This window comes from Gobius niger (genome assembly GCF_951799975.1).
Source record: "Gobius niger genome assembly, chromosome: 1".
In the NCBI taxonomy this organism is placed as follows: domain Eukaryota; kingdom Metazoa; phylum Chordata; class Actinopteri; order Gobiiformes; family Gobiidae; genus Gobius; species Gobius niger.
In genome coordinates this window covers 13,623,876-13,645,790 of record NC_136852.1, presented here as the reverse complement: position 1 = coordinate 13,645,790, position 21,915 = coordinate 13,623,876, and the positions used below count along the sequence as shown (strand labels likewise).

At 39.8% G+C, this 21,915-nt stretch overlaps 2 protein-coding genes across 4 annotated transcripts in view; one reads left to right on the top strand and one right to left on the bottom strand.

Moving 5' to 3' along the window:
• fchsd2 (FCH and double SH3 domains 2) overlaps window positions 1-14,566 on the bottom strand; it is a 40,190-nt gene extending 25,624 nt beyond the window's left edge. For all 3 annotated transcript variants that reach the window (XM_079574031.1, XM_079574032.1, XM_079574033.1), the window contains exons 1-6: window positions 14,203-14,566; window positions 11,134-11,231; window positions 4,942-4,987; window positions 984-1,063; window positions 329-473; window positions 70-203 (exon numbers count right to left, since the gene is read on the bottom strand). In XM_079574031.1, the coding sequence (XP_079430157.1) occupies window positions 70-203; window positions 329-473; window positions 984-1,063; window positions 4,942-4,987; window positions 11,134-11,231; window positions 14,203-14,223 (524 nt within the window). In that variant the 5' untranslated portion in view covers window positions 14,224-14,566. The remainder of the gene's footprint in view (window positions 1-69; window positions 204-328; window positions 474-983; window positions 1,064-4,941; window positions 4,988-11,133; window positions 11,232-14,202) is intronic.
• A 2,220-nt stretch (window positions 14,567-16,786) lies between these two features.
• On the top strand, window positions 16,787-21,504 carry p2ry2.1 (purinergic receptor P2Y2, tandem duplicate 1; the record flags this gene model as incomplete). The annotated part of the gene is made up of 5 exons (XM_079552136.1): window positions 16,787-16,793; window positions 17,720-18,073; window positions 18,626-18,794; window positions 19,814-20,159; window positions 20,909-21,504. 5 exons carry the CDS (start codon window positions 16,787-16,789, stop codon window positions 21,092-21,094), a joined length of 1,062 nt encoding a protein of 353 aa, XP_079408262.1. The 3' UTR covers window positions 21,095-21,504.
• Between the last annotated feature and the right edge of the window lie 411 nt (window positions 21,505-21,915).

The window sequence follows — 21,915 nt, the reverse complement described above, 5'->3', positions numbered from 1 at the left end:
AGATAAAATATGTGCATTGGATTTCCTGCTTTTCAAAAAAAAAACTGAACAAAGCAGAGGGGGACTCACTTGGCCTCAATATCAGCCTTTTCCCGTACTGCATGGGCAACCTGCTCGCAGTCATAGTATTTTTTCTTCGCCTTGGCCAGCTCCTTCACAGACTCCTGCAGCTCCGCTTGAACGCCACTCAACTGATCTATGGTCTGCGAAGGGAAAAGGCAAACATGGAGCTTGTTAGAGAGAGTGGTCTGTTGTACAGTGTGTCATATCACCGGAGCAGATGTGACAGTGAGAAATGGCGAGTCGGGAGACTTCTGTAAAGACTCACCTTTTTCAGCTGCTGCTCCTTGTACAGTCTCAAGGTCTTGGCGGGCTCCGATACTTGACTCTTGTAGTTGTCGCACACGTTGAGTCTTGACTGGCTCACCTGCACCGTGCCTTCTAAGTAAGATCTCCACACAGCGTATACATTCCTAGTGTGGACACAGAGTTGCACTCAGTTGCTGTATGTTACATTCTGAACCAGCAGTGCTCCCAGGAGAAGCAAACTCTTCCTACTGATAAACTGCATTTTTAAAAGCCCGGTTTCTTACATCAATTTCCTTCAATCAAATTAAATGTAGTAACATGTGGTGCCTGTCTTGTAAACAGGAGATTCTGCGGGAAAAAGAGCTAATAGTTGTATACTTGTCAAGTTGTCACATTAGATAAAATATATAACATTGGCTTTCATTCAAAAAACAAGATTCTGTTGTTTGGACTGGGTTACAGTAGAAATAATTTATGGAAGTTTGCAAAGTGTATGCTTCAAATTAGACAAAATATGCAAAGGTATTCCCAGGGTTACTCTCTGACTCTGGATTTGAGTTAGAACTATAGTGGATCACATCAAGAGCACACTGATTTAATGGGCTTTAATTGCAGTATGTGTGTTACAATAATATCAGTAACAATCGCAGACTAAATAAGTTTTCAATACCAACCTATAGTCTGTCCTCTCGTCATCTAGGTCAATTCCCGGCCAGTCTCTTTTCAAATACTGACTCGCTAACTTCTGTAGTGCCTGAAAGACATAGGGAAGTTTACAGTGGAAAATATATGAACACATACCACACATACTGAGGCGTCAAAAACAACATACATCTTCAATTAAGTCTTTTATCTTCTGCTTAATAATAAACAACAGAGCCTGATGTGACTAGCAGACTGCAGGAGGATATCTAGTCCATCAGTTGTGTGTGTGAGCCAAAGGCGAAGGAAAAGTGTAACCTAATTTTCATGGACTGGGTCACTGTGTCAGTAGATCACCTTGGTCTATAACGCTCAATCATGTATTCAAACACCTTTTTGGAAGTGAAGGGAGCACAATACTGCCAAGGACACTCATCCTGTCTGATGTTTAAGTCGTTTGGTGCTGCTTTTTCTATGTATTTTTCTTATTCTTATTCTTTTCTTATTTTTGTCCTAGTCTGAGACAAAGATGAATTTCTACCAGTAGACAATAAAAATGGGTTCTATTCTATTATTCTAGTCTTTTTTTATGTATAAAAAAAGAAACAAAACATCATCTAACATTGGTATGTCCTTTATTTGAAAATAAAATTAGAAATAAAGTCTTAAAGAGGGGGTATTATGCTTTTTTCAGCCACATAGCACCAGTCTATAGCACACTACAATGATGACGAAACCTTCTGTTGGTCTGTCAATGCAGTAAATTAGAATAACTGCCTTGTATAAAATTGCTCTTTCAAAATGGCGTTAGCAAATGGCTTGAAATAGGCCCCTGTCTCTTTAAGAACCTCTGACCCTTTCCGACACGCCCCCTCCACACGCTGTCTGTGGCATCACAACACTTTCTCCACAGTATTGAAACTACGATCGGTGCATTTAAATTTTTATTGTTAGAAAGGAGCTACTGTTTATCACTTTGTGAACAATGGCCACACAGGATATTATTTGGAGACGAACCTTCCACACCGGACGCTTGGACGGGGCTCTTGCCTGAAAAATAACTGCTGTTTGGAGGCTATCTCTTTGCATCTGCCATGCCCTATGGATCTCTAACTATACCCCCATGGACGACACCAGGATCTGCAGGAGCCCATACGATTCAAAGACGGACATTATCTGTGCAGGTGGACAATGTTTTTTCGAGGTTACCCGTTAGCTTGTTATAATCGACTACAGCTCATTGTTGATGAAAAGTCTGTAATAAACCACACATGTGTAAAGCCAGGCTCATTGTGTGATCATCGTAAAGGCTGCTTCGAGTAGTTGCTGCTTTGTTGACGTTATTTGTGCATAATATGCTGCCTGTTTTCAATGAATGTTGTGAAGGTGAAGGTTGTTAGCTTGCTGTGGCTAATAGTGCCTTAGCTCCGGGAGAAAACCACTCGGCTACGACTCACTGTAGATGAAATGTGAGCAATAAACTACAAAATCAACAAGCCCGGCTCAGTGTGTGATCATCATAAAGGCTGCTTCAAGCAGTTGCCTGTTTTAGTGGCGTTTTTAGTGCATAATATGCTGCTTGTATTCAGTGAATTTTCCCGTTAGCTTGTCGCGGCTAGCTTGTTAGCTCCGGGAGAAAGCCACTCGGCTATGACCCATTGTAGATGAAATGTGAGCAATAAACTTCCAAATCAACAAGCCAGGCTCCGTGTGTAATCATTGTTAAACGGTTCTTTAAGTGTGTGGTGGTTTTATTGACTTTATTTGTGCATATTTCTCGTTTCCACGTGATGACTCGAAGTTTAGCTTAGCATTAGCTTTCTCCGGAGGCTCTGTGCATCATCAAGGCCCAGCGCAGAACCAGACACTGAAATAAGCGTTCTTGTCACCGGTTTTAATCCTGGGTGTTTCGGTAACAGAAACACTGATGTGTGTCTTTGTAAAAGTCTGCTGTGGCTCCGGTTCACAACACATGAAGCTAATCCTCCATGATGACTCTGTTTACATCTTAGGGCTAGACACTGCGGGGAGGGGGTTCTGCTGAGGAGCAGCGGTTGGTTACTCGGCTGGTGACGAAAGGTCGGAGGCGTATCCTGGAGGTCGAGGGCGTTTCCTGAAGGAATCAGGCGTTTTATCCCTAAAATGGCCGCCATCAGAGTTTTTACAGACTACTCGAAAATACGTGAATGTGCTAAGGCAACACTTCAGGCATGTTTTTAATGAGGGATTGACATCATAACATGATGTAAAGCTTGAAAAAGTCGATTTTGCATAATACCCCCCCTTTAAAGGAACTTGTGCTCCTTTAGCTCACTAGCTTTTTCAGAGGAGGCTGACCACACTGGAGAACTATTTGAGTAATGTAGTTTGTAGGAGGAGAATACTGGACTCCCAACATGGACACGAGTCACCAGTGAGCGACACATAGTAATTGGAACGGACTTCCACACTGGAGGAATGTGTGTCTCTTATGGTCAAGGGGCAGAGGTTTAATGACAACCTTTTCCCTTCAGTTGTCACCTCCTTGTTAGATTTGGGGACAGTGTGATGCAGCCTCTTTCACTGCATCCTTGTGTTTCAGTGTCACAAATTCCTCCTTCTGGTCTGTTGAGCTGATGTTCTAATGTGTGTGTCTAGTGTGTACCATATGGTAACCTTTCCTTGGGTCACAATAAAAGGCCTGCTCTGAACTTTAACCCCGAAAAAAGAAAAACTCTAATTAGTATGAACTGCACCAGAAACTTCCAATATTAAAGGTATTCAAAGAAAACCAGAAAATACATCTATTTTGTAAAGTGCAGCAGATCAGTGACTTAATGTTGTTCATTAAATAGAAGTTTCAATTTCTAACTGTCATGGACACCAACACACTTTCACACCTATAATTAGGAGGGAATCCATCGTCCAATCGATTGGGGGTGGTTGCTAGGCAACCATCATTTCTACAGACTAAGGAGAACAGTAGCTGGGATAGAGTCTGTAGCACAGGGCATAATACAAGCTGGAACCTCTAACGTAAATCTAACATTGGGGAAAACCAGAGCACCTGGAGGGAAACCCATGCGAACACTTGGAGAGAAACAAACAAAGTCCAAGGGCCCAACAAAGTCCAAGGGCCCGCACTGTCTGAGGATTGAAACTGGGACTTTCTGACTGTGAAACAAGTGGGCTAACCACTCAGGCAAAGGATTTGACCAGAGGGTAGCATGTAGATGGTGAAGAAAAGCGGGTCAAGCATTGACCCTTGGGGAACACCTTAAAAATATTGCCCGATATTTAACAGATATTGACAGAGACAAAGTGATAGGGCAGATAGATTGCAGTGCTGGAGATGCCAATGATGTTAGGCAGTGAAAAAGGATGGTGTGATTGATGTTGTCAAACACGTCAGAAAAGTGATTGTTGGAGAGAGTTTCTGAATTGTGCTGTGAATGTAATTCTAATTTAACTGTTCTGAAGAACTGGGAGGAGTGCAGGAAAGATGTTGTTGGAGTTGGGTGATAACGACAGAGCATTCCAGTATTTTAAACCGAAATTGAGGATTGGAAAAGGATCTGAAGTTGTCCAGGTTGCCAGAGTCGAGGCCAGGCTTTTCCGGGAGGATGTGATGGAGGCTAGTTTGAGCTGGGATCAGTGATGGTCAAAGTAGTTCATTTTATTAATTGAGTAAAAGTACAGATTCTACTGATACTTTAATACAAGTAAAAGTTGCTCAGTTGAATTATTACTTAAGTATTTGCTATTGAAAATTAAATGTAGAACGTATAAATCAGGAACAAACAAAACAAAACATATGATGAGAATATAGGGCGCTGTGGCTTAGTTGGTTAAAGCGCCTGTCTAGTAAACAGGAGATCCTGGGTTCAAATCCCAGCAGTGCCTTTTGAGGAGCTCTACGCTTATGGACCACAGAAATGTCTAAATTAACAATTTTATTCATTTAATTTATTATTCATTTGCTTGTAGTATAATGCATCCTTAGACACTCACCTGTGCATAGTCTCTCTCTAGTTGCCCCTTCTTCAGACTGTAGCTCCTACAAAAAGAGAAAATAAGTGTGAACAATGTGCTGAAGCAGCATTATACAGTTCAGTGTGTTATAATACATTTAGCTGTAGCAGTCTATACTTAGACACTCAGACCTTTAAACCATGTGAAAAATGAAGCAGCCATCACAGTATCAGACAAGAGCTTATCAATGACCAGGAATGTGCAGAATAGAAAACATATTACATCACACTCGCCGGCACTTGTGTCATGCAGAGCTGATATCTCATATGGATAAACCTAAGAAGTCCAGATACGAGGTAACCCTAAATAGCAAAACTCAAAATAAGCCTATTTCTGTACAGGTAAAGTACAATGACGAACAGCACCATGGCAAGTACTTCTCCCCCCAACTCCCCATCCCCCAATACATGTCAACACTGCTCTCCCACCAACACACCAACCCCCACAGAAGGCCTCCACCTGTTGTGTAACACACACTATCACACGCACACACTATCACTTCCTGGTCAAGGCCTCGTTGGCGCAGTAGGCAGCGCGTCAGTCTCATAATCTGAAGGTCGTGAGTTCGAGCCTCACACGGGGCAATTGTTTTGAAGAAGAAGAACCAAGTGACATAAAATCTACAAATCAAAGTGAGGATTTTGTTTGAAACTGACTATTACTATGTTATTACATATTAGTTACAATGATCTCACCACACAATTTAATCACTTCAATCTGAACTATTGTAAATTAAATAAAGAGGGTTGAATGGGTCTGAAATAAATGTAAGAAATATATCGAGAGATTCTAAATAATAAAAAAAAAAAAACATTTTCAGTATTTTTTACAAATTTTAGTTTAAATACTTTTGTAATGACTTCTTAAGATGTGCAATACGAAACGGTCAATGAATCTAAAGGCTGCCTTAGCTTTGATCAGAAATACCTGAATAATTAAATCAATTACACCAGTGGTACAAATAAACCAATAAATTAATTAAATAAATATTCAATTGTTTGCCCAGATTTGATAATAGCATAATGTTTCATACGTTTTAAAATCTGGGTGAAATACTTTCACAATTTTATTTTAAGTAGATTTGAAAGTGGATTATTGTATAATTTACGTCACAAATTTGTATAATGGAAAGTAAATGATAGATGAAAAGAGATTGTAATTACTATAACTCACAGTTAACGTTGAATAGATTTAAAAGTTAATCATTTAATACTTTTGCCCTTAAAGAACAATTTACATGTGCTAATGTGAATGACTTCACTATTGGAAAGAATGTAGTTAATGAAGTACATGAAACTGGCGGCTCATCGAGAAATTGAATTTTGAGCAGTTTTCAGGCCTCGTTGGCGCAGTAGGCAGCGCGTCAGTCTCATAATCTGAAGGTCGTGAGTTCGAGCCTCACACGGGGCAGATCTTTTGAAGAAGAAGAACAAAGTGACATAAAATCTACAAATCAAAGTGAGGATTGAGTTTAAAACTGACTCTTGCTGTGTAATGGCACCATGCTGACCGCTCATACAGCCGCTGGGTCACTAAAAGTCAAATACACACAGATATCAACTTTATTTTTCACATAAAAATATGCATAAAGTACACATTTTCAGTATTTTTACAAATTAAATATTTAAATAAAAATTAAATAAATGTTAGTTTAAATACTTTAGTAATAATTTCTTTAGACGTGCAATAGGTCAGTGGTTCCCAAACCTCTTTTTGGCGGGGACCCCAAAAATGGACACACGTAAACAACTCAGGACCCCCATTACATAAAGTTATTCACTCTTATTCCCTCTTTTTATCTCATCTTAAAATCATCTGGGGATCCTCACACAAGGGCTCGTGAACCCCGAGGGGTCCCGACCCCCATTTTGGGAACCATTGCAATAGGTCAATCTAAAGGCTGCCTTGCCTTGATCAGAAATATCTGAATAATTAAGTCAGAAAACACCAGCGGCGCATTCCCTTGTGTTTGTCCAGGTTTCATAACAGCACAATTGAACTATTTCATACGTTTTAAAATACATGTACTTTCACAATTTAATTTTAAGTAGATTTGAAAAAGTGGATAGTGTTATCCTTGTACTTAAAGAGACTAGATGCAAGTTGGTCACTTTATACTCACTACTGCCACCTCAGGTCTTACGCGTAACTGCAGCTTCTATATTAAGCTCGTGCATGACGGCACTTCAGACCCGAAGTAACAACTTTTTGAGTGACAGTGCAGGATTTTAGAGGCAGTTGTGGTGAAAAGGTCTGGGCTCATTCTACACATTAGGACATGGCTGGAACATGTTGTAGTGGCTTTAACATTTTGAAACTCTGTATAACCCCTTTAAGTGGAGTTTTCATCTAATACTTTTACTTGTATAACTTTTTTGTCCCTGTGTAGAAATTGAGTAATCCTTCCACCAAAAGTTAAGCGTAATTGTGGCATACAAGAAATCGAAGGCTCGTCTCGTGACGTAATTGACACCCACATAGGCCTCGTTGGCGCAGTAGGCAGCGCGTCAGTCTCATAATCTGAAGGTCGTGAGTTCGAGCCTCACACGGGGCAAACCTTTTGTAGGAAAAGCAAGCACATCTGTTTGTGCCGATTTTTTTATTTTTATTGGCTCCTTACCAATTTGTCTTTGAGGGTGCGCCTAAAATAAAAGATTAGATCTTGTGTCACATGATTTAATCAGCTATTAAAAAGGTACCAGTACTTTTTCATTGACAAATTCTTGCATTGATGAAGACACACGAGCGTGTCGAAACGTGTAGGCTGTCTTTTTTATACACAGAGTTCACGGAGTGTCTCAGATGCCCTTTTTTGACAGAATTTTTTTGTGAAATAAATTTGTACAAAGAAAAGTAAATGAAAGATGAATAGAGATTGTAATTACTATAACTCACGGTTTACGTCGATTTAAAAGTGAATAAGTTTATACTTTTGCCTTTAAAGTACAATTTACATGTGCTAATGTAAAACAACAGACTTCGACATTGGTAAGAATGAAATTAGTGAAGTACATGAAATTGGGGGCTCAGCTGGTAGCTGAATTTGAGGTGCTTCATGAGCCTCGTTGGCGCAGTAGGCAGCGCGTCAGTCTCATAATCTGAAGGTCGTGAGTTCGAGCCTCACACGGGGCAGCTCTGTTTTACTCATGAGCTGTTACTACAGTTACGCTAAATTCTCAGTTATACCCAAACACAAACCTCACAGGCATATAGAGTTATATAGCACAGCGTAATGACAACTCATTGTGAAAGTCAAAGCAACTTTAGTGGTAAATCGTACAATAGGTTGGAACGGTGTTGTTTTACATCAAAAAGAAAACATCAGCATATCAAGAGACAACGACACATGACTAACAATGTCACAACAAGGACATTGGCAAATGCATAGGGTTTTACACAACAATGCATGCCCACAAATCACTCTATCGCTGTCACTCTATGGCAGGGGTGCTCAAATTTTAAATCAAAAGGCCTGAAAAATAAAGTTCACAAACAGCAAAGGTCCGAAATATATACTGTCATTGTATACAACTGTAAACATTTAAATAGTAAAAATGTAAAATGCATTTATAAATATAATAATCTATTCATCAGAGTGCATTGCAATGTTAGCAAAAATGCATAATAAAGTATTAATAAAGTATAACTTAACTTTAATTTATCAAAAATACAGTAGCCTATATCAAGAGTGTCCTCAAGAGTTCTGATGAGCGACATGGCACTGCCTGTTGTCTGTAAACTCCTAAAACGTGGGACAGATATAAAAGTACATCACTTAGATAGCTGCAATTGGAGTTCTTTAACAATAAGTTTATCATAGTGAATGTGCTTTCTCAACCATGAACGTTAAAATACAATCTTTATTCAATGATGCAATGATTTTAATACAAGCCATTAATCTCGACTGGACCTCAAGAGCTGATTAGTTGCAGATTGTGCACTACTATTGCGCTGCCCCTAGAGGCTAAAACTCCAGCTGCACTTATGGGAAAGCAACAAGCACTGTCTACTATGGCAATAAAGTTAAAAGCGCACCGGAGTTTGAGAAGGATATTAGCATTTAGCTGATGTTAGCGCAACTTTTGCTGGTGCTAGCTTACCTTCATAGTTGTATAGCAATTTCTTTTCTGTTTTAATACAACTTGGCACCTCTGAATGATTCCATGACTCCCACCAGAAGGCAGCATTTGTCCACATTTGCTCTCATCGCGGCTTACAAAACTTTTTAATGACGATCTGTACAGCCTGTGGGGGCGCCGCCCACAACAAATGCAGGTGTGCGATTGGAAAACGGAAAGGTCTACGGCTTAGAGTCGATACGTGCACATAGGTACATAGGTAGTGCGCAGTCGGGTCGCGATATGTGGAACGACGGACGGTGTCCTGAGTAGAAAATAAAATGCTCAGACTTGGCATTGGAAATGCTGCACTTAGGTAGAGACTGGACACTAAATATTGTCAGCACAAATGGGCAAGGCGAGAAAATAAGTTATGATTTATGAAATAACTTCTTGACCCAGTTACAACTTTTTCTGAAACAGCAAAAATTTTACCTCTTGGTGGTCAGAGTTTTTGCATCTGATTTGTTGATTTCCTTTAATGATGATGAATGTCATCAGACTGAGCTTACTTGGGCAGAGATTTTAGTGCACGAGGATTTAGAAAGATTGAGGGCACTAAATTGAGTCCCACAGTCCACAAACTTGACATGGTTCTCCTGTGACTCGCTCTGATCCCTCTGTAGACCCATTCAGAAAATCTTCCCAGCACTTTCTCCCATCTCCTTTTAACCTTTTCCTCGTCATCACTGCTTTTGTGCAAAGTAGAAAGAGTGATGTTTGTGTCTTGAGTAAAGCCGGACAGTGGATTAATTAGGGTAAATAACCCCTGAGCAGCTTTTGAGATTTAAGAGTTAAAATCTACCGCAGGCTTAAAAAAGAAAACTTGATTCTGGGCAGCTATATCCTCTGTTCTTATTCAACCTACAATAATGTCTTTCTCCATAATCATGCCTTTATGTGGTACAGTATCTAACACAATCTTTTTTTCATTGTATACTCTTTTAAAGATCCTTATTGCCCAGTTGTGCACAAACTTCCTGTTGCATTTCTGTCCGGTGACAATCATACAAGCTCTGACGATCAAAGTGAGCTGGTTCTGGTTCTACTACCTGCTCGGCTCTACTCAAATCAACTCACATCATGTACGCTGGAATCTACCGCAGAAGCCGGGATGAGCGCTGAGCAAAGCCAAGCAAGTACAAGTGGAAAAGACATACAGTATACAGTATCAAAAACACAGACAGAAATTAGAGCCAGGGAAAAACTGTGCTAACACAACAAGTGAAAATGTTGGCTCTGTGTCTAGCCCAAGGACACTTCACATGGGCTCAAGTCCAGACCTCCAGAATGAAGTCACCCTTTTAATAACTATATCCATTCCCCGTTCAACATGAGCCACGAGAAAAAATATGATTACAAGGCATTTTCAAAGTCTTTCAAAGTGCCATTTAATCTCATGCCTCAGTGACTAAAACAAGCCGAGGTTGTATGTAAAGGTCTCTCCCTTCCTCCCACAAGTGAGACCAGAGTCTTGTCTGCGCGCCAAAGCCCAGCAGCATCGAGGCAATCTGCTTTTAAACAGCTGGAGCGGAGAGGGACGGGGCGACGACGTCTCAGAGATAGAACGAAGATCGATGAAAATTAAAAGAACGGGAAAAGAAGCAAAGAGTAGCGCAGGGGTTTTGATGTCACAAATAAGCAACGGTCCTGGTTCAGTCCAGGTCCAGTCCTGCTTTAAGCCCTTTAGTCTTAGTCAATAGACAGAAAATGAGTGCGTGAGAGGCCACCAGGGTTTTCTCCCATTGCAGGAAAGCACACACAAACATCACGGCAGGCAAACAGAAATAAATGAAAGCTACAGAGAGTGTGACTGATGGAGTGAGAGATAGACACCAAACATGGGAGGGAGAAGATGAAACAGATTTACAGCAGGAAGAGAGCGGCAGGAAATTCCATCCACATTTTCCCAACCCGTTTGTTCGTCTAAAAACAATCAGCAACACCACATGCGTTTTTTCTTTTTTTTTTTTTTTCTTCCTCTTCGCACGTCCCAACCCTTCTGCGTTAATTGTAGCTTTTTTTAGCTGCGGGGCTGTGAACGTGTGGTTACCTCATGTCTTCCAGCAGGTCGCATTCAGTCTGGTTCTTAAAGTGCAGTCTCGTCATCTGCTCCGCATGAGTGTTCTTCAACTCCTGTGTCACTTTGACCTGGAGAGAACACAACAGTTTTGATCTGTTATATTGGGAAAAAAACAAAAAAAAACAGCTAGTAACACGGCGGATCGAAATGGAAACTTTAAAGGTTGCATAAAAATAAGCTAAGCAAGAAAATATTAGTATTAATAGAATGTTCTTTGAAAACAGTCTCTGTAAGGATTTATACGTAAGCTTCATAAAGTGTAGACTAGATGCATAAAATCTTGTAATACTCAAGCAGCTTCTGAAGTTATTTATTGTATGTATTGTGAACTGAATCTTGATTTCAAAACATACACAACCAAACTAATTGTAATTGTGATACTTGTCAGAAAAATCTATTGTGATGAAGAATGGGCAGAGTCAGACTTTTAGCAGTTCAAGCAAAGGGCCTAGATCTTCAAAAGCGACTAAATGATCAGATTTTGCTGTGGATGGCATATCCATCTGCCAATGCAAGGCGTCTGTCTTCCAGACTTCCTGAGTGTCTGCAGCAGCTTGGGAGAGGGCTAAAAGGGAGCACGCACATAGATCCACACATCCATTAGTAATACATCAATGGAACAATCAGTGTCAGGGCCTGGCTCGACTGTAGTGAGCCTGAATGGGCTTTTGGCCGTCAGAGGTGACAGTATCAAGAACACAAATGTCTTGAGGGAGTCCACGAGCCCTGTTATACAAAGACTTTGGAAATGTGCAACTACTAGATTACCAGAGCTGGAGCACATTATTGCAGTATTGACTAGCGTTACATGTTTTGCTTATGGCCAGCAATCTTAAAAATGTGCCAAAGTTCAGTTTGAGTTATGATTTCTATAGTTTTGGTCCTGATTTATATCGCAAGACTCATGACAGCTTTTTTTCTCCTCATATTGTGCAGCCCTACTTAGTGACGATAAGTTATAACACCTATAGTTATAACCTGGTTTGAATAGTCTTCCAGAGAGAGCTACTAAAATTTGCCTCCACAAATTCACTGCTTCTAGTGCCAACACATTCAGAGTCAGTGAAGGTCATTGTCTATTGTTGAGTGGATGCCAACAGACAGCCATTGACTAAACAGTGGCTAAAGTCATGACTGTTCTGGACAAGATCAACGGCATTACAACAGATAGACACATGGGAGAGCATCTTTGTTTCATTGTAAATCATTTAAAATAAGAAGACACATAACTTGCTTCTAATGCACTAGTCCCGAATGATTGCTATGGTCTAGTTTAATCCTGATTTATGTACGATAGTAGCTTTGTTTACATTTACACTTTGACAGACCTGACTTTTTTTTTATTGAATGTGTTTATTTGGTTAGTTGGGGACACACATGTTTATGAATAATATACAAGACACATGCATGTGAACACAACCACCAGATTGAAGTCATGGGCTGATTTCCATCACTAGTGTCCTACGCTCACACTCACAAACGCACTCACTTCGTCGTGGCCCACAGATGGTACCCTACTGGTCATGTTTTTAGTAGGGGAAACCAAAGCACATGGAGGAAACTAGGGGAAACAAGTAAACTCCACACAGAAAGGTTCCAGAGATTGAACCTTCTTGAAATCCTTTGTGCATTGGCCAGGGAATTGTTTTCTCTAGTTGACATTTTTTTTGTTATCATCACTCACTCACCACATCTTTGATCTTTGAACTTAATATTGGTTCTTCATGTATAATAGTAAAAAAAAATCATAGCCCTAGAGCCAGAGCTAGACAGGGATATAAAAGTGAATTAGAAATATGATTGTCGGAACTTTTCAAGAAAAAAAAAATGGATGCGATTTCAGATGTGCTGAAGATTAACAACAGAAGAAAAGTGTATGAGTCACAAATTGTTTTATCCGACAGCCAATAGAGGTCTGGCAGGCAGAGATACAGGGGGATGTGCCAACCATATTGTCAAAGTGAAACAAGCTGCTGTTTTGGAAATTCTGACTTATCCCACCGAGAAATTAACCGAATGGGGGTTTACGGTAAACCTTGCAGTCTGTGAAAGATCTGGCGAAATATGGCAGCCACATTGGCCTTTTGAAGGTGTCTAGGTGAAGACTTGTCCGAGCCTGTGTGTGCATAAAGACATGATTTGGCTTGTTCTGGCCAAGTCTGCCTATAACATCCTTGAGGTAAAATGGCACCAGGGGAGTATGTGTTAATTAGAAGGATGGTACCATGCAGGTCCACAGGCAAGTCTCCTCGGTCTAATTGAAAAGTGCACGTACACTCCCACTTAAAGCTAGCCTGTGAGACACCACTAACCCGTCTCGAGCGGTTATTTATCTATCATACTTCCTACTGAATCAATAAGTCGGTGTCATCCCTCATCCTCCCATCACATCTTGCCCGTATGTTTCCTCGTGTTAGCTTTTGTCAGCACATCCTTTGATGATACGCGTGACCCCGGGCAGACTGAAGGTCTTCAAAACAACGTGGAGAAACGACAGCTTTTGTTATGACGGCTGCAGCGATGTGACAGTATCTTTCGTAATAACGCTATAATAAATCGCCAGTAACAAGTCTGGATGTAAACGCTATTTTTATCCGGCTAGCTACCCTCGCGGTGCTAACATAAAGGTTGTTAGTGCCGCAGGTTCGATAATTAAAATTACAGTCGGGTGTTTTTTATTGTCAAAGTTATCCCATTATAACGCCCCAAATATAACAACAATTGTAATTTTAAAAAAGATTAGCATGCCCTTTTGTTAAATGCAAATGTTTATATGAGTAGCGTTTTAGCTAGTAACGTAATTTGACGTGTGATGGCTGGACAGATGCATAATAATGTCACTAGGTTACAAACTAACCGAACGTTAGCTAGCGAAACGTTAGCTAATGTCGGCTAGCAATATGACTTTTTTTTTTTATTCATTTATCACGATGCATTTCCATGTGTTGGCAAAGCATGCTGCCTGTGAAATACCAGTAACAGTGCAGAGGGTCTGTCATTGTGTACACGAGCTAAAGATAACGGACTCCACACACTCACCTTCCTCGGCGGCGGCTGCATTGTGGAGTATTGACATGAATGGTATTTCCCCTTGTGAAATGTGTAGTAATCCCAGAAGGAAATCCACCACTAAAAATAAATCTCCGAGGGGAATAATATTTGTATCTCCTTGTGCGAAATCCTCCCCTCGAGGCGACAGGGAGGAAAAGGCGCGAGTTAAATGTGTACTCCGGCGGCCATGATAGAAGATAAATGGTCAGTTTTTGCACAGAGCAGAAACTGAAGCTCGTGTTGTTTGGCTGCTGCTGCTGCTGCTGCTGCCACTACTAGTACTGTACAGTGTTTTCAAGCAGCCACCGGAGCAGAGAGAGGCAGACAGGCGGGGAAGGAGAGCACACAGGGAAGGGATGGGGCGATTTATAACGGGGGACCACCAAACGGAAGCTACGCGGCTCCACTGCGCCATCAAGCGGCCGTGGGCGGCATCACACCGGCGAGCGGATAACGGATAAACACGCACATCACTGACTATGTGATGCTTTTGTCCGCGCTTACATGTTCAGTCATTCAAAAAGCTGCTAAAATTAGTCGAGTAATGCTTATTGAGGCATAATAGGCTTTTTTTTTTTTTTAATGAAACACATTTCTCTTTCTCATCAGGTAGGGAGACAGTCAAGATGCGCCTCCAGTCCCTGCAGACCTGCATAGCAACAAGAAGTGGCAGTCGATCAAGGAAAAATCGATCATGTTCAACCAAGGATGGACTTGGTGATGTAAAATGTGAACCAGTGTTAAAGTTTAAGTATTTCACGAATTTAAAAGATTGTGTATAATTGACCGTCTGGGTCTGAAGTTTACGGAAACGTAAGTAAATAACAATATTTTTTTATCTAAAGTCCCTCCCAGTGCTTGATTTGTAAATTAGTATTTTCAGGAACACTTTTGGTCTGAAGTGATGGATTCGGGGAACAGGCCAAAACATTTGCCGGAACACTCTCATTAATTACCATTATATCAGATAAATCTTTATATTTATTTATTTATATATAAATATTTACTATATTTTTACCCTGAAAAAATGAGAAGTGGGGGAATGCGTTCTCCCAAACGGGGGATCAAATTAAGCACTGGTCACTCCATTTGGTGATTTCAGCAACTAATCAGAATCTGCGGGATACCACTTTGACCAATGAGACGAGCTTTTCCTCCTTTTTCAGGAGAGAAGGGGGAGGAGCTTGATTGTTTACTTTTGAAAATGATGTTCCTGAGCTACTCATTTTGCAAACTAGGAAGAAGAAGAAGATCTTTATTTATATAGCACCTTTCACAGACGTAGTCACAAAGCGCTTTAGCACATTCGACAATTGTACATTCACTCCATATTCGGTGGTGGTAAGCTACGTTTGTAGCTTCAGTTTCCCCCAGGGGAGACTGACAGAAGTGAAACTGCCCACGTCTGCGCCAACGAAGGAAGGTCTTTACTTTTAAATTTCACTCTATCTCTCCTTACTTTGCAAACTTACAGACTATCACTTTAATTTTGACAACATATTTTAGTCTTTTGACGAAAATATTATTTAATTTTAGTCGAGATTTAGTCAAAAGAATAGCTTCAATTTTAGTCTAGTTTTAGTTGACTAAATTTAAGACAAATTTAGTCGACTTTGCATTTATAAAATTTATTATAATCATATTTAGTCTCGTTCCTCTGCTTCATGGAGCAGCTCCCACATGAACAAAGCTCAGAGCTGTTCCTTTGGCAGAGAATTTACATGATATGAGGCTCTTTCAGACTGTCAATAGAAGTTTGGATGATTTTAGTCTCTCCTTTTCATTTTTATTTAGTCTTATTTTAGTCAACTAAAATATCCAAACATTTTAGTCATAGTTTTAGTCTCATGAAAACCTTTTAATTTAGTTTAAGTCCAATTTTAGTGGTCAAAAATATCACTTTGACTAAAAATTAAGACATTTTAGTCGACGAAATTAACACTGATGTGAACCAAAACCATGTATAGGCCTATACAGTAACATACAACATCACTAGCATGAGATGTTATGTGATGCCCACTCTCTGTATTTGGTATATGGGTAAAAATCTGTGCTCAGTGCAGTCAAGCCAGTCAGTGTGGGTGTAAAACTTTGCTCTTTCTATGGTTTAGCATTTAACTACATGATTTAACTACACAAGTTACACATTCCTTTCTTCAAATTGGTGTGGATGGCATCAACAGCAGGTGACAATTAAAAACTATTATTTCACTTTGAATTATAATGATTAGCCTTGTACTCCCATTCTTGGCTGCCCAAGTGTAGTCTCAAGGGCAGCAGCCTTTCCCAACATTGTATGTGCTAAGGTTAAGGTTACAAAACCAGGCTTTGTAATGATTAATGCACAAAGCTTTTGGCAATAGTAAGACATTAAAGGATTTCTCACATTTGAATGGCCAAGTTAACACACACACAGAAACCAGACATGCTTTAACCCCCACAATGGCTATCTTCTTGTTTTGAGAACATGGCTGGCCTTGGTTGCAGGAATGAACTGTTTGTGTTAAAATGCCAGGATGTCATAGTTTATGAAGTTACTTTTGCTTAATCCAAGGAGCACAATTGGGTTGGAATGGAAGGTAAGAACACTGAATGGACAGTGGGTTTAAAACTGGGTTGTGTTTACTGACAACACATAGCGAGACTTTTATACAGTAGCTATGCATCATAATTATTAGCTATAACAGTATTCACAAGGACAGAACTTGTTATTTGCCTCTGGCTCAACTGACACAGACTCAAAGCAAGTTCCTGCTTGTATGACAAACATACACAGCATACTTTTACTGTCTTAGAACCGGTATAGCCACAACAGCATGCTTCCTCTGCGATGAGAGCACTTTCACACTGCAGCCCAAAGCCGAATTTTGACATATGCTTCTCTAAATAAGGACATGGTAATTTTTTTTACTGTAAGTACCTGTAATTGGTTACATTTTACTGCTGTGATGGTGTAGGCTAACGCTGGTTCGAAGGAGTCTCTTGTGTTGTTGTGGAAGTTAACTTGTCGTAATCCAATTTGAGTACCACTGCATGGTGATGAGTTACTGATGATAACTTTTGGATTTGGTTGAGCCTGATTTTGGCAGTTTGCTGTACTGTAATCGTGACAATGTGCGTCAAGGTCTTTGGGAAGTTTAGCGGAGCTAAAGCTATTATTTTTGTCACAGTATGGTAGCCTGTGGAAAGGTTGAGGTGATTTCTACATTTTTCAGAATGATCAAGGCACTGTTCACTGTGCATTATTGTGTATATGATGTGCACAGTGTGGTCTCAAGCTGGTTTAGGATCATTTTTGTAACAGCGGCTGTTACTAAAGCTTAAATAGGAGTTTCTGAAAATACAGAAAACACCCAAGACTTGGTTTATTAATCTGTAATGTACCCTCAGGAACAACATTTTTTATCATTGCCAGGTGTAAGTTGTTCATTTTCCCATCAGAAGATAAGGTCAGTGTGTTACCCCAAATGACCCTTTCTCATGTCTTGTTTTGTATTTCTTATAGGTGTTCCCATAAACACAATGAACGGCCCTGCCAACTCCACACACGATCTCAATAATTCCAGTGAATATTTATGTAAATTCCAAGAGGATTTTAAGTACATTCTCCTGCCTGTGAGCTACGCTCTTGTGTTTGTGTTTGGACTGGCTCTGAATGCCACAGCTCTGTACTTGATCATCTTCCGCACCAAACACTGGAAGCCCTCCACCATATATATGCTGAACCTGACCGTGTGCGACACCCTCTATATCTTCACTCTGCCCTTCCTCATCTACTACTACGCAGACGAGAACGACTGGCCCTTCAGTGAACCCCTCTGCAAAATCATACGCTTCCTGTTCTACGCCAATCTGTATGGTATGACTTTATAATACATTCTGTGTATTCAGATGCAGCCACTTCACGATTTGGTTTAATATAATTGAAAGCTATTGTATGACGAAGAGGGAATCAAATTTAACTTTACATTGTTTTATTCTTTATTATTACTAACTAAGCAATCAAAAATTCTTATTTCCCTTAAAGACTTTACTTCATATATTTTCATATATGCAGTACTGCGCTATAGACAGGAAAGTCAATATAGACCAAATTACTCAATTACAATGTTCTTTTTTCTTTTTATTTAATAACTAATCATTATATTGATTTCAGCCAGGCATATTAATTGTAACATTGAAAAGCAAACTCTAATGGGATAACTTAACTATACTTTCATACTACTCCTAAATACCATGGGTTCAGACAACATTTAACATGCACTGGGCTGATAATAAATATTTTTTTGGTTCATATTCAGTATAAAATTTCGACATAGTGACTAAGATTAGATAAAGATAACCCCACAATGTGTAATACTTAACATTTTTGTCTTTATTTTCTTGTCATTTGTCCTTTCATTTGTATCAGGTTCCATATTGTTCCTCTCCTGTATAAGCCTGCACCGGTTCGTTGGCATCTGCTACCCCGTGCGCTCCCTGAACTGGGTCAGTCCTCGTCGGGCCAAGCTGGTGTCTGTGGCAGTTTGGGCTTGTGTTTTACTCTGCCAAGCCCCGGTCCTCTACTTCTCCAGAACGAGGTAATGGAATCCTATAATCAAATCTACATTACTTTAATCGCCTTCAAAGTGTCTCTAATTATGTTAAACTAGTTAGCATTGATTCTATCTGGGAAACTAACTTCATTGTGCAGATAGAAGAAGTAGCCTGTGTGCCTGGACTATTCTCTTTTCTCTTTTCCCTTCCCCAGTTTTCGAATGCAGTTTTATAACATGTAATTAGCTTGTTATTCTGGCCATGAAAAGTGTATCGTAACATTTTTTCATTTTAAATGTAAGGCAGGTAAAAATGCCAAATCCATTAGTAAATCTTGTTGTTTTTTATTAATTTGTATACATCTTCCATTAGAATAATCCCTATGCTATACATTTATACTGTGCCTCACAAACACAACTGAACAAAGTTAAGATATTGTGATAATTTGTGCACAAATCATGGTATTTGCAATGATCAAAACATACAAGATTTAGAAGATTTTAGAAGATTATTTAGTTATTATTATATCTCTCTGAAATAAACTGAAAAAAATCTTGAACAGAAACAATGAAGGGCCTTATTATGTATAAAATGTGCTAACTAGTTTTGATCTCTGCAGAAAATAACATAACATAACATTTGACACAAAACTCCATATTTTCTCACATTAATGGTAAAATATGTCCATGTTAGAAATATGTAAAGGGAGCAGTAAATTGAGTTTATTTAACATCGGTGCTGGACCCGGAGAGATGAACTCGAGACATTGGACATGTCTTGCCATTGAAGTTTGGCTATGCCTCCACAGGAAGGGGATAAATACCTTTCGTCGAGCGCCATACTGATATGCAAGCAAAGCATTCGGTGGCTGAGGGACGGTGACTGAGCACCACAGTCAAGGCTATGACAGAGATAGTGCGACTGTACAGCTTGAGCCAATACGATAAATAGCGATTTTATTTTCTTCTCTAACAACATTAGCGCTATTACAAACTCACCTTAATTATGTCCTAATCCACCTTGTTCCATGTGAATATTTCACCAATATTTTCTAATGTAACAGGGATAAAGGCACTGAGAGAGTCTGCTATGACACCACCAGCCCAGAGCTCTTCGATGACTTCCTGGTCTACAGCTCTGTGGTGTCTGTCTTCATGTTCGCCCTGCCCTTCATGGTGGTCATGGTGTGCTATGGGCTCATGGTGAGGAAGCTGCTGGAGCCGGGGTGGGCCTCTGAGATGACATCAGGAGGCCAGAGGAGAGCGGTGGGAACTCAGCAGTACAAGCAGAAGTCCGTCAAGATGATCATCATTGTTTTAGCTACGTTTATGCTCTGCTTCCTGCCCTTTCACCTGACCAGAAGTCTCTACTACTCCTTCAGATATCTACAACAAATCAACCCCGATTATGTGAGCATTAAAACCTTTATTTACATTTTTTTTTTTGTATTTTACACTTATCAAAGTTGAAGTTCGCTTTATTGTCATTTTCATGAAAGCACATACAGAGTAGAAATTATGTTACACTACATACATCGATGCAAATACTAGAATGTAAAAACACCGTAGATAATTAACACAATGGGGGACAGAGTTCAGTGTCCATGAGGGAGCCTTTAGATGCAGCTGGAAGCAGAGGGAGGGGGGGAAGGGAGAGAGTTGCTGACAGCTAGGTGGATAAGGCTGTCCTTCAGTTTCAGTATTGTCCTCTTGCTGTAGGCATATTTTTGCTGTTTGTCCAACAACTAGTTGACAAATGTGAGTGTTTGTCCAACAACCTGTTGGACAAACACTCACATTTGTCAATTCAGTATATCCAACCTAAAACCTTAAAAGGCTCTGAACCCAATTTTTTTTTTTTTTTTTTAATTTCTGCTCATATATGAAGCATTTTTATTGATTGTGAGTTTGCAGGCTAGTTTTAGCAAAACCTTCACAGTGACCCTGAAAAGTTGTGAAACATGCTCTTAAACTCACCCCTGGGGACATTTTGGAAATGCATGGGGGATGTCGGAAATGAGTTGGGACCACAACTTAACAATTTAAACTTTTGCTCCCTTCACATAGTTGTAAACCCCCCCAAAAAAGTCAGGCCCTTAAGTGTTGTTGTGTCAGTTTATGTTCCCCTGTATTCTTATGCTGGCTTTTGTGCTCCTCAGGTCACCTGCAGTCTGCTAGAAGGCTCCAGTATTGCCTACAAAGTGACGCGGCCTTTAGCCAGCGCTAACAGCTGTGTCGATCCCATTCTGTACTTCCTGGCCGGGCAGGGCATTCGGAAGACCCTCAACAAGAAAAGGACAGCATCACCCAAGTGTTTGCAGCACAGCGACACAACCAGAATATAAAGAACTGTTGTGTATTTTCATGCTCTGTCTATGTTAGAAGTACATGAGCTCCAAAAAATACCCTAAAGCACTTTAGTTGTGCCAAAAATGCGTGTTCGTAAAACATAACAGGCTACATTTTTGAAGAGTGGTGCGAATGTTCTCTCATGCACTAATGCCTAACCTTAAAATGCACCGCCTCCTCTACTCAAATGGAGCTCTATTTATTCTTGGTTACCGCCAGAGGGGGGAACCAATATTTTTTCGTATTTCTTTTTCGTTTTTTTTCTTCATTTAGAAACATGTTTGGAATGAATCCATAAAGCAATGAAAAGGGTCTTTGAATGTCTATGATACATTATTATATAAAAGTAGCAAATGTGAAAGTATCACTTGAAAATCCTTCTAATGTAATGGTATTAAAGCAGCTACTTTCAAACTGACTTAAAGTTAAAGTATTTCACAGAACTGTTAAAATATACTTTTGTTTGAAGAATTGTCCTGTTGTTGTCTAAGCAGGGTGACTAGATGTAACGCTGGTGTTTTCTGGCTTTATTAGGCCTACTACGCACCTACAATGAGGTCATTCCAATAATAAACACTAAATCCCAAATACTAATTAATGTGTAACTGTAGTGCAGCAGTACAGCTGTCATTTAATGTAAAAAGTATTCATTATGAACTTGATTTAGATTTGTTTACTAGTAATGGTACATCGTAATCTCAGGCATTTGTGGAAATAATATTGTGTATCTATTATAAAGTATTTGTATCAATTGCATGAACTTGCGGGCTAGTTTTTTCATCATTTCTAACCCTGAAAGTTGTGAAATGTGCAGATA